Source organism: Scyliorhinus torazame, chromosome 17 (assembly GCF_047496885.1).
Source record: "Scyliorhinus torazame isolate Kashiwa2021f chromosome 17, sScyTor2.1, whole genome shotgun sequence".
NCBI lineage: Eukaryota > Metazoa > Chordata > Chondrichthyes > Carcharhiniformes > Scyliorhinidae > Scyliorhinus > Scyliorhinus torazame.
Window position 1 is genome coordinate 64,237,265 of NC_092723.1, and position 12,711 is coordinate 64,249,975.

Consider the following 12,711-nt stretch of genomic DNA (forward strand, 5'->3'; position numbering starts at 1 on the left):
CGCTTCCGAAAACAAAAAGTGGGAATCAATATCTTTTGACTACAATGGATGTGTCTACTAGCTTTCCAGAGGCCATTCCAGTACATAATATTAAAGCTAAAAAGATTGTGGAGGAATTACTTAAATTCTTTACGAGATATGGACTACCCACAGAAATACAATCGGATCAAGGATCAAACTTTACCCCAAGGTTATTCAAAGAAGTAATGGATAGCTTAGGAATAAAACAATTTAAGTCAACTGCGTGCCATCCAGAATCGAAGGGAGCATTAGAAAGGTGGCATCAGACATTAAAGACAATGTTGAGGGTGTATTGTCAAGATTATCCAAAGGATTGGGATAAAGGAATTCCATTCGTACTGTTTGCAATTAGGGATGCACCAATGAGTCAACCAAATTTAGTCCTTTTGAACTAATTTTTGGTCATGAGGTAAGAGGACCACTTAAATTGATTAAGGAAAAATTGGTGAGTGAGAAATCGGAAATTACATTATTGGATTACGTGTCAAATTTTAGGGAACGATTAAATAGAGCAGGTGAATTGGCGAGACAACATTTAAAAATTACCAAGATGTGATGAAACGGGTAGCGGACAAGAAATCCAAAGTTCGTAGTTTTGCCTGTGAAGATACGTTTTAGTATTGTTACCAGTGGTAGGTGAACCTTTAAAAGCAAGGTTTGTGGACCTTATCAAATTGAAAGGAAATTAAGTGAGGTGAATTATGTGGTAAAAACACCAGATAGAAGGAAGACTCACCGAGTGTGTCATGTGAATATGCTTAAAAGTTACTTTGAAAGAGAAGGAGAGAAAAAGGAGGAGGCTTTAATGATTCTAACTCAAAGTGACGAACCAAATCCAGATAACTGTGAATTTGACATACCTCAAATTAAATTGGAAAACGAGGATGTTCTTAAAAATTGGGATAAATTGTTGAGTTACCTTCAGAGGAAAAACAAACTGACTTGAAAGAGTTATTGATATCACGTGGGCAAGTTTGTGAAGATAAATTGGGAAGTACTAAAATGGCTATACATGATGTAGATGTGGGAAATGCTGTTCCAATCAAACAACATCTATACAGACTTGACCCTTTAAAATTGGCACAGGTTAACAAAGAGATTGAAAGTATGCTTAAAAATGGCATAATTGAAGTGGGTTGCAGCCAATAGAGCTCACCCATAGTGATGGTACCAAAACCAGACGGTACCCAATGGTTGTGTGTGGACTATAGACAGGTTAATGCAGTTACAAGAACGGACTCGTATCCTATTTGGAGGATTGCATTGAGACAGTGGGACAATCAGTTTTTATTTCCAAACTGGATTTACTTCAAGGTTACTGGCAGGTACCTTTATCCGAAAGGGCAAAGGAGATTTCAGCTTTTGTGACTCCAATGGTCTGTACCAATTCAAAGTAATGCCACTTGGCGTGAACAATGCCCCAGCCACATTTCAACGGTTAACTAACAAAGTTGTTTCAGGATTACCCGATTGGGCGGTATACATCGACGATCTGGTAATTTTCAGCCAGGCATGGAAAGAACATTTAAAACACCTGATGGAGTTCTTTGATTGACTTCAGGAGGCGAGTTTGGTGATAAACCTAGCCAAAAATGAATTTGGAAAAGCCCAAGTCACTTTCCTTGAGGAGTTTCCGATACCCTCGAGACAGAGGGAAATAATGCGATTTCTTGGCATGAGTGGATTTGATCGAACATTTGTGCAAAAGTTTTGTAGCGTGATTGCTCCACTGATGGACTTGCTGAAGAAACGTAAAAAATTTCAGTGGACAGCGGACTTTCAACAGGCCTATGACTGCCTGAAAGCTGTGGTAACCAATGCTCATGTGTTGGAGAATTGCAAGGGACTCTGTGGTCAGATTGAACTAAAGTATCTGACTTTAAAAAGAAATGCTGAGGCATAGAGAAATGGATGGATCGTGCAGAGACCTTCTTGTTCAAAGCGACTGTCAATCATGAAGGATTTCAGTTGGAGGAAGAAGAACAAAAAAAAATGGACTATATTATTATACCTGTTTGCGTGTGTTGTTTTCTGAAATGATAAAGTATATTTACTGTGGCATTTCTTAAAGGATGGTGAAAACGTGAAAAATGAAACCATCTTGAAGTTGATGGGGTTTTTTTCCTTGGGGGGAGGTGTCATGAGAATGTCGCTTTCAGAAATGTTTGGCTGCTCATGTTACTGCAGTGATGTCAGAGTGTGGGTGGAGCTGAGCTCTGGTTCTGCTTTTTTCAGTAGGGAATGTAAACTCTGATGTGCTTCTGTTTAAAGGTTTGTTAAGTCTTCTGGGTGTTAAAAGGACAGCATACAGATTACTTAGTGTTGTATTCTTTGGGGGTATATTTGATTTACTGGTTGCTAAGATGTTCACTGTTTGTTTTAGAAAGGTTAACTTGGGTTCATAGAATAAACATTGTTTTGCTTCAAAAAATACTTTACCATTTCTGCTGTACCACACCTGTAGAGTAGGCCGTGTGCTCCCCATACCACAATCTATTAAAACTTGTGGGTCAGGTGAACTCCATGATACACTTTGGGGTTTTCTAAACCCTGGCCCATAACAATGGGGAGAACATGCAGACTCCGCACAGACAGTGACCCAAGCCGGGAATCAAATCCGGATCCCTGGCGCTGTGAAGCAACAGTGCTAACCACTGTGCGACCGTGCTGCCCAAACACATGGGGCGAGATTCTCTGTTTCCACAGCCGGCCAAAGGGGTTTCCCATTGTGGGCCACCCCACGCCGTCGGAAATGCGCGGTGTGGGTGCACTGCCGGCGGGGCGGAAGACCTCGCTGACGGAGAATCCTGCTGATGGTTTGTGCTTTTGCAGGTCTTGGGTCATTGTTATGGACAATGAGGGCCTTGTGTTCATAGCCAAACAACTTAATTCAATTGAATAAGGGACCTGTAGAATCATAGAATTCCTACAGTTCAGAAGGAGGCCAGTCGGCTTATCGAGTCTGCACCGACCCTCCGAAAGAGCACTCTAACCAGGTACACCGCCCCACCCCATCCTGCCCACTCCTCCCTATCCCCATAACCCCGTAACCTAATCGGCACATCCCAAGACACTAAGGGCAATTTAGCATGGCCAATCCACCTAACCTGCACATCTAATAATTAAATAAATAATCTTTTATTGACACAAGTAGGCTTCAATGAAGTTACTGTGAAAAGCCCCAAAAAGCCCCACATTGCGGCCCCTGTTTGGGTGCACAGAGGGAGAATTCAGAATTCTCAGCCGGAACGGGAATTGAACCCGCGCTGCTGGCCTTGTTCTGCATTACAAGCCAGCTTGGACTGGGGAGGAAACCAGAGCACCCGACGCAAACCCACTCAGACACGGGGAGAAAGTGCAAACTCCCGTGTGTGGTGATGTGCATCAATGTAAATACATGTAGGCTAGCTAGACACTAGAGGGAGCACCAGAGACATCACACACACACACACTCAACCAATAGATCAGTTAGATAGGACACGACCAATGGACATTCACGATACACACAGAGGTGACACGACCACAGGAGGGCATTACACCAACCCATATATAAAGGACACCACACCAATGATCTGCCTCTTTCCAGTGGAGACAGTCAGTGAGTAGAGACACAGGGTTGATTCAATATCACTCCCACCACGTGGATTGCAGCAACTGGTTAATCAGTCTGGGTAGCTATAGTCGGATAGCAGTAGTGTTGAACCCGAGTAATAGAAGTGTAAATAGTTTAATAAACGTGTTGAAGTTATCTCCACGTCTGAACCTTCCTTTGTCAAGTGCACCACAAGGAAGCCGCTTATGCTACACCTAGAGCATAACAAATCATGGTACCAGCAGTGAACTTTTCAATCCATATAGCTAAAACTCAGCGTACAGTGACAACCAGCAACGATACCAAGGCAAGATGTTCGAGATCCGGGTTCCGCAGCAGCTTCAGTGCCACGGCGATCTCCGCGAAAACTGGCGGGCATTACGGCAAAAGTTCAAAATCTTCCTGGTAGCAGCCGACCTACAAGACGTGGCCGGTGCTGAAAAGACAAAGCGTCTGCTCACCATCGCCGGTGCCAGAGCAGAAGAAATCTTTTAAAAATTCAAGTTCTCCAAAGGACAAAACAGGAGCGACTTCCAGGCAGTCCTGGACAAATTCGGCAAATACTGTGAGGGAAAACACACTCCAACCAGCAAGAAAAGGTAAGAGAAGCGCCAGTACTCACCACGAGGCCGAGATCCTGGAGCAGAGAACATTTTGGTCGACGGCCATCTTTCTAAAGGGACTGCACTTGTGCAGTTGCGCAAGAAGCGCACAGATCGGGAAGGTCCGTTTGCGCATGCGCGAGAGGGCGCGCATGCGGAATCACGAAAACGACCCCCAGTACAGGAACAGCGATTTGCGCATGCGCAAACGCTTCCTACGTATGATGTCACATGCGTCATGACGTCAGAGGCCCCGGACCACGCCCATTTAAAGAGTAAACGTCCCAAATCAAAGAAAAATCTTTTAAAGCCGTAAGACAACCTTCTTTCACCTGGAATGACAGCACAATGCCTCAAATTGAACCAGGAAATGAAATGAACTTCCGAAGAACCCTGCAACAAGCAGTTACCTACGCCCAAACCGATGATTCCGACCTTGAATACTTCGATACCGACCTTTACATTTTCTCTGGACCGTGCGAGCCTAATGCCACCTTCGACGCAAACAGTGATGATATGGTCCTAGAAGACTACGACTCGGACGAAGGTTTTTTCATTAGAAATGGCGACCCCCATACTGAATCCGACGCAGACATGGATTCATTCTTCGGATTTGAGGATCTTCAGCCCAGCATATACGACATCCCGACTCGTGAGTGCAGGATTATGCTGCGGCCTGACACCAAGAGACAGAGAGCGGTACAAGCCCACAGAGAGCGGCCCGCTGCCGCACAGAGCGTGGTCCACGCACCGCTCAGGGTTCCCGACTCTACGAAAGAAGACACGCAAGACTCCACACCACAGTCCTTGCATGAACAAGAAGTGACTCCAGTGTCACAAGCCTCCACAGCGAGCTCGTGGACAGACTCCACAATTGCAGAAACGAAAGACTCCAGAGCGCAGTCCTTGCACGAACAAGAAGTGACTCCAGTGTCACAAGCCTCTGCAGCGAGCTCGTGGACAGCCTCCATGATAGAAGCAACGCAAGACTCTGACGCGCAGTCCTTGCAGGAACAAGACCATGAGGGTCTAGCAACCTCCTCTGACCAACTAGCGGCAGACGATGCCATTCTTCCATGCTCAAGTAAACAGCAAGAAGACTATGACAGTCTACCACGCTCCAGTGCACAGCAGGATGACCATGACGGTCTATCATGCTACAGTGAAGAACAAAGCGACGATGACAGTCCAAGCCCAAATGAAGGACAACAGCAAGACAATGATAGTCCACCCACATTGTTTGCACCATCAGATGAAGACTCTGACAATTTGCCCAACCCAAGTGAACAACAAGCAGCTACTGCGGCTCTACCCACGGTATGTGAGACGAGTGACGACAGCATCCCATTTCCCTTGCAAGATGTGCAATGTGACAGACCTCAGCTAGTGTATACAGAGGCACTTGGCGATCACTGTGAGACCACTGGTGACTCCGGTGACACCACGATACTTCCACCCTCATTCGCTCGAACCTCTCCACAAGTCAATGCATTCCTGCATGTTCCGACTCCAGACGTGCAGCTTCAAGAAATCTCAGCTGACTCCAGTGGACCTGCTAAGACCCCGGACGGGGAGCATCAACAAACCAACACTGACTCAGTTAAAACAGACCAGACGCCAGATGGGGAGCAACCAAACGCCGACTCTGATTCACGTAAGCCTGACTTTACTCCAGACAGGGTTTGCCACAACCTCAGTGATGGCACGCTCAGGGTGACAGCAGATGCCACAACGACAGGAGATGGATCACTTAACAATTACACTGGGTCAGTAATAACAAGCAGCGGCTACAGTCCAAAAGGAATACACCAATATTCACCACAGCTATATCCACACATTTTTCCACACCAGCAGTGCAGCCAATGACAGCTCATGATGGACAAACCCAGTATTCAGGCATGCAGCAGTCTATGCAGCATATTCTCAAACAGGCCAGCACTACGGATCGCCCACTAATGGAATCAAGACCGAAGGAGGACTACCGCAAGCGCAATCTGCACTACAGACTGGATGCCTTTGTTACAGCCCAGGATTTGCTGCACTCCAGCCTGGCCAGACAGCATATTCCTATCAGATGCAAAGTTCTAGTTTCACACCATCACCAGGTATTTATGCGAGCAGCAATTCTGTTTCCAATTCGACAAGCTTCAACGCTTCTCAGCAGGATCACCCTTCCTGCACAGCATGTGGCCAGAACCAGCATGTACAGTCTTATCCAACTTCAACATATGGCACATCCATGACCTCGAATGATACTGTTGATGGTACCTCTTCAACATCAACACCTTATCAGCTACAAGATGCCATCCGACAGCACCATCACAAACATTGAAAAAGAAAGGGACTCCAAATCAGACAGCAAAGTGATTTGACCACTTCTTGGTTCCTGTGGCACAGGGACATTGATGGCGTTCATAACCAAGAGAGACATTTGACCATGATGATTTATGGTTTTTGGACTCACACAAATGATTTGGACTTATTGTTGAATCACTGTTCCCGTGACTTGTATATACCTTAACTTATCTACCTGTTTTTTGTTCAATTTTCTTAAAGTGTACAGAAAATATGTAACATATAAAAAAGGGGGATGTGGTGATGTGCATCAATGTAAATACATGTAGGCTAGCTAGACATTAGAGGGAGCACCAGAGACATCACACACACACACACACACTCAACCAATAGATCAGTTAGATAGGCCACGGCCAATGGACATTCCCGATACACACAGAGGTGACACGACCACAGGAGGGCATTACACCAACCCATATATAAGGGACACCACACACATGATCTGCCTCTTTCCAGTGGAGACAGTCAGTGAGTAGAGACACAGGGTTGATTCAATATCACTCCCATCACGTGGATTGCAGCAACTGGTTAGTCAGTCTGGGTAGCTATAGTAGGATTAGCAGTAGTGCTGAACCCGAGTAATAGAAGTGTAAATAGTTTAATAAACGTGTTGAAGCTATCTCCACGTCTGAACCTTCCTTTGTCGAGTGCACCACAAGGAAGCCGCTTATGCTACACCTAGAGCATAACAAATCACCATGGAAATACCTGTAGAAATGTAGCTGTACATGGTTTCTCCACCAATAATGGGAATAGAGTTGGTATTTGAGAAAGACATTTTAAAGAGAGCCAGAAGAGGACAAAACTGCTTTGACAAGGAATCTGCTATTACAGTTGTTCAAGTAGAGTACGGTGGACCGATCGATAAAAGACGGAAGAGAGCTAATTCTGCACCTCAAAAAAATGGTGATGAGCAAATACGATCCAGAAAAGATGAAGCTAAAGTCAAAGACCAAGAGATCACCAACCTGTCAGTGGAATCCTCAGAACCAGCTAGGGCTACAAGGGCTAACAAATCTTGTGAAATTGCAACAATAAAACTAATTTCAATCCAGCCATATGCTAGTGCATCCATATGTCCATCAAAAAGAACTCTCTGAGGAAAGTGTGTTAGTGCAGAAACCTCTGATCCACCTCCTAGAAAAGTCAAAGATGGAAAAGGTGACTGGAAAGGTAACAGCCCTCGGCAGAAGAACTAAAGCAGCTGTGAGCACAAAAAAGCCACTTCTTGTCACACCACAACCAGCGAAGCCAACTGGACCTTCGACCAGATCGCGAAAATAGAAAATCCCACATCCAGTCGTACTCTTATAATCCACCTGCATGTAGATTGTAGAAATTGCATTTTATTTGCCTTTCTGATTTTCCTGCCTTTTTTGTTTGCTTTTGGCACGGGTGAGCTTCTATGTCGCATAATTTCAGTAGATTGCTTGGCAGTCGATGGAAAAAGAATATATTAATGTTGTATTGGAATTTTGGTAGAAGGACCAATGTTTTTGCGATTGTTTTTTAAGTTTAAGATTTTGGGTTTATAGCTTATAGGGATAAAAAAAATAAAGCAATTATCAATTCATGCACATAGTGTTAATTGTGAAGATGTAAACTCGGATGTTTTTTCCTTGCTTTTAAGTATCTGCATCAATGATTGGAATTGTACATGGATATTTTAAAAATGCATTTTTATTCACTCTAAAAAAAGAGAAAGACGTTTTACAAAATCATTCCAGGCACATGGGTGGTGCTGGTGAAGTTTCCATTTATTGCTCATCCCTGGTTAACCTGGAGAAGATGGGACTGTTTTCTTTTTGAACCCTGAAGACCAAATAGACCAAAGGATCTTCATTTGAATAGATGTCACGGTATTTAAATTTTAAATGCATGAGTATTTCTAATTGTGCCAGTAAACAGAAAATGCAAAAGGATAAGCTGTGGGGTTTTCTGTTTGAGAAACCACAAATGCTTATCAGATGTAGAAGTACTGAAGGAGTGCTTGCACTGTCAGAGGTGCTGTCTTTTGGTTGAGATATTAAGACAAAGCTCCATCTGCCGTCTTAGGTGGGCATAAAGAATACCATGACCTGATTCAAAAAAAGGACAGGGCAGTTCTCCCTGGCCCAAAAGATGGCCAGCCCTCCTAGATTGGCCAGGAATCTACTAGAATTGGCATTTATCTCCTGGTACCTATTGAAAGCAATCTGGAAGATTCTATTAGAGTATGCAAAATGTTAATGGATTTAGAGTGAATGAGTGGGCAGGCAGCTAGAACTTTTGTCTGGGTGGGGGGGGCGGGGGGGGTGGGTGATGGCAGCTGGAAATTCGCAGAGCGCCAGCTATTTTTGCACAAAAGAAAAAGAAAAAGCATACAAAGTGGCGATGATTAGTGGGATGCCAGAGGATTGGGAAGCCTTTAAAAGCAAGCAGAGAACAGCTAAAAAAACAATAAGGGGGGAGAAGATGAAACAGAGGTGCAAGCTAGCTAGTAATGTGAAAGAAGATGGGAAGAATTTTTTTCAATATATAAAAGGTAAGAGAGGTAAAAATAGACATTGGATCATTGGAAAATGTGTCTGGAGAAGTAAGAATGGGAAACAAAGAAATGGCAGATGAACTGAATAGTTACTTTGCATCAGTCTTCACGGTGGAAGACACCAGTGGGCTACCAGAGCTCCAGGAGAATCAGGGGGCAGAGGTGAGTGCAGTGACCATCACTAAGGAAAAAGTTCTGGGGAAACTGAAAGGTCTGAAGGTGGATAAATCACCTGGATCGGATGGACTACACCCCAGGGTGCTAAAAGAGATAGCTGAGGAGATTGTGGAGGCATTGGTGGTGATTTTTCAGGAATCTCAGGAGGCAGGAAGGGTCCAGGGGACTGGAAAGTAGCTAATGTAACACCGCTGTTTAAGAAGGGAGGAAGGCAGAAGACAGGAAATTATAGACCGGTTAGCCTGACTTCGGTCATTGGTACGATTTTAGAGTCCATTATTAAAGATGAGATCGTGAAGTACTTGGAAGTACATGATGAAATAGGACTGAGTCAGCACAGCTTTGTCAAAAGGAGGTTATGTCTGACAAATCTGTTAGAGTTCTTTGAGGAGGAAACAAGGAAGTTAGATAAAGGAGAACCAGTGGACCTGATTTATTTAGATTTCAAGAGGTTAAATAAGTTAAGAGCCCATGGTGTTAAGGGTAATATCCTGGCATGGATAGAGGATTGACTGACTGGCAGAAGGCAGAGAATGGGGATAAAGGGGTCTTTTTCAGTATGGCAGCCAGTGACTAGTGGTGTGCCTCAGGGATCTGTGCTGGGACCACTTTTCACAATATACATTAATGATCTGGAAGAAGGAACTGAAGACACTGTTGCTAAGTTTGCAGATGATACAAAGATCTGCAGAGGAGCAAGTAGCATTAAGGTAGCAGGGGGGCTGCAGAAGAATTTGGACAGGCTAAGACAGTGGGTAAAGAAGTTGCAGATGGAATACAATGTGGAAACGTGTGAGGTTATGCACTTTGGAAGGAGGAATGGAGGCATAGACTATTTTCTAAATGGGGAAATGCTTCGGAAAGCAGAAGCACAAGGGGACTTGGGAGTCCTTGTTCACGATTCTCTTAAGGTTAATGTGCAGGTTCAGTCGGCAGTTAGGAAGGCAAATGCAATGTTAGCATTGATGTCGAGAGGGCTAGAATACAAGACTAGGGATGTGCTTCTGAGACTGTATAACTCTGGTCAGACCCCATTTGGAGTATTGTAAGGAAGGATGTGCTGCCCTTGGAAAGGGTCCAAAGGAGGTTCACAAGAATGATCCCTGGAATGAAGAACTTGTCGTATGCAGAACGGTTGAGGACTCTGGGTCTGTACTCGTTGGAGTTTAGAAGGATATGGGGGGGGACCTTATTGAAAGACTGCGTGTTGAGAAGGCGGGGCTCTGTGATGATGCCCACATTGGGTAACTAATGGTAGTTGCCTGAGAGGGACAGTTGAGTATAGGAGACCATAAGACATAGGAGCGGAAGTAAGGCCATTCGGCCCATCGAGTCCACTCCACCATTCAATCATGGCTGATTTCAACTCCATTTACCCGCTCTCTCTCCATAGCCCTTAAGGAGGTGAGGATATCTCCCGGCATATGTCCAGCCAGAGTTGGCATCCTTAAACGCCAATATTTATACCTTGACTAACTTCACTAAGCTCAGCCTATTTGGTCATTATCTCATTGTTGTTTGTGGTCTCTGGCCGTGCTCACATTGGCTGCCATTTTATCGACATTACAACAGTGACCACACTTCAGAAGTATTTAACTGACTCTGAATTGCTTTATGATAATCTTAGGCCATATAGGGAACAAAATAAACACAAGTTAATTCTTTCTTTTAACTGGGAGGGTCAGCTTCCATAGACAGGCACACTCAAAATTATAAAAGGGGCCCTGGATGTGAAACCCGGCATCAAATCACAATATAAAACAAGGTCAAATTAGAAAAATACCTTTCAAGTTTGCCAAGTTTTATAAGGCCACAAAGGAATCCACACCGAGTAGTTCAAAAAAACTCTAGACGGGATTTACAACCACCCCACCCCGTGTTTTTTGGCGGGAGACGCGGACTGTCAGCGGGGTCTACCGGTCCCGCCATTGTCAATGAGGTTTAGGGTTGACAGCACCCATCGTCGCCGGGAAACCCGTGCGCCAGAGTGACCAGCCGGTAAATCCCACCCTTAGTTTATTTACAATAACTATTACAGACATCACAAACCCCAGCTGGGTCTGCCTTGCCTTATATGTGCAACAGCTGTACATTGAGTAGAGGTCCCCCACCCCCTTACCGGGGAAGTTCGTATTTTGCAAGGCTCACGGGCAAGTAATTGTTCCCATCCCGTAACACCAAGACATTATGCTTGTAACATGAATGACAATTTGTCAGGATTTGGACACTTGACTATATTACTGTTCGCCGCCTGTCCTGATAGTCAGAGAGCCTAACCTCCCATTCACTCCCTCATCACAGGCTCCCGTTTCTGGCAGAGAACTGCTCCTTCCTTCTGGATTGAGTTAACTTTGCGAAGCAGCCCTCTCTGGCCAGAGGATGGTGGTGCAGGAAAGCAATAACAAAGCGACATTGTGAAACAGTGATGGAAACTGCACCGTAAACAAGCAGGAATAGACATGACTCGAGAAAAGGGCTACACTGAATGTTTAAAGGAAAAATAGAGGACATTAATAATGAAGAACAGACTCACTTCAGTCTAACAGGTAGATCAAGTTGAAGACTATTAAGTCCAAAGACTACAAAGCTCCAAAATTCTCAAGTCTTCGGATGCTCGCTTTGATGGCTGCTTCCACACTCCTATTGCATTTGCTGAGACTCCCCTATTGCAGATGACACGCCCCCTTGGAATTTCCCTAATATTTTAGAATCAAGCTGACCAATTGAGACAATTTACAGAACATTGCACCAAGTTTACATGCAACAAACTCAGCCTGAACAAAGATTTGGTGTACCAACATTTTATCAAAAGGGCACAAAATTATTAACACATTATAGAGGAATTTCAGGGGAAGTTACCTATGTGTATGAAGGAGCAGGTAAAGTGGCTGGAAGCTCACGTGGAACATGATGCACTATCAATTACGGCGACACGAGAGTAGAGTGTAATCGAGGCTTTATTAAGCAGAGATGTGTAGCCTCCTGCAGTTGCTGCCGAAATGGCTGCAGCTCGGTGAGCACACACATTTATATTCCGCCTACTGGGCGGAGCCAGCAGGCAGGGACCTACCCCCGTATCTGTAGTACAGGAGCCTTACCGTATTACATCTCGTATGTGATATATACAACAGTGGTGACTACCACATTCACCCCCTGTTAAAAAAAGAGTCCAGCGGGGGTGGTGGAAAACTATTTACATGCATTTTAAGGTTAACATTTTGGGAAAGTTCACAAATTCAGCCGATCGGGTGCCATGATCCTCCGTTGTGAGCGCCGCAGTCCCGTTGGTGATGCAGGTGTCGGCTCGGTCGCCGGTGACTCCGGGCACGTGTAGACCTCATCTTCATCCCCATGTGGGACCAAGGGGAGGACGGATCGTCCTGGAGTGGGGGCTGTGGTGAGGTGCGCTAGGGGGAGGAAGGGCAGTGCCAGGGCAG

At 44.9% G+C, this 12,711-nt stretch overlaps 1 protein-coding gene across 2 annotated transcripts in view; it reads right to left on the minus strand.

The window, feature by feature from the left end:
• The window catches only part of LOC140393914 (uncharacterized), a 30,768-nt gene extending 18,836 nt beyond the window's left edge, over nt 1-11,932 (minus strand). The window contains exons 1-2 of one of the 2 annotated variants that reach the window (XM_072480542.1): nt 11,808-11,924; nt 7,539-7,707 (exon numbers count right to left, since the gene is read on the minus strand). In XM_072480542.1, coding sequence (XP_072336643.1) covers nt 7,539-7,645 — 107 coding nt within the window. In that variant the 5' untranslated portion in view covers nt 7,646-7,707; nt 11,808-11,924. Of the gene's footprint in view, nt 1-7,538; nt 7,708-11,807 lie in introns of both variants that reach the window. The other variant, XM_072480543.1, reaches the window with a different exon arrangement.
• Between the last annotated feature and the right edge of the window lie 779 nt (nt 11,933-12,711).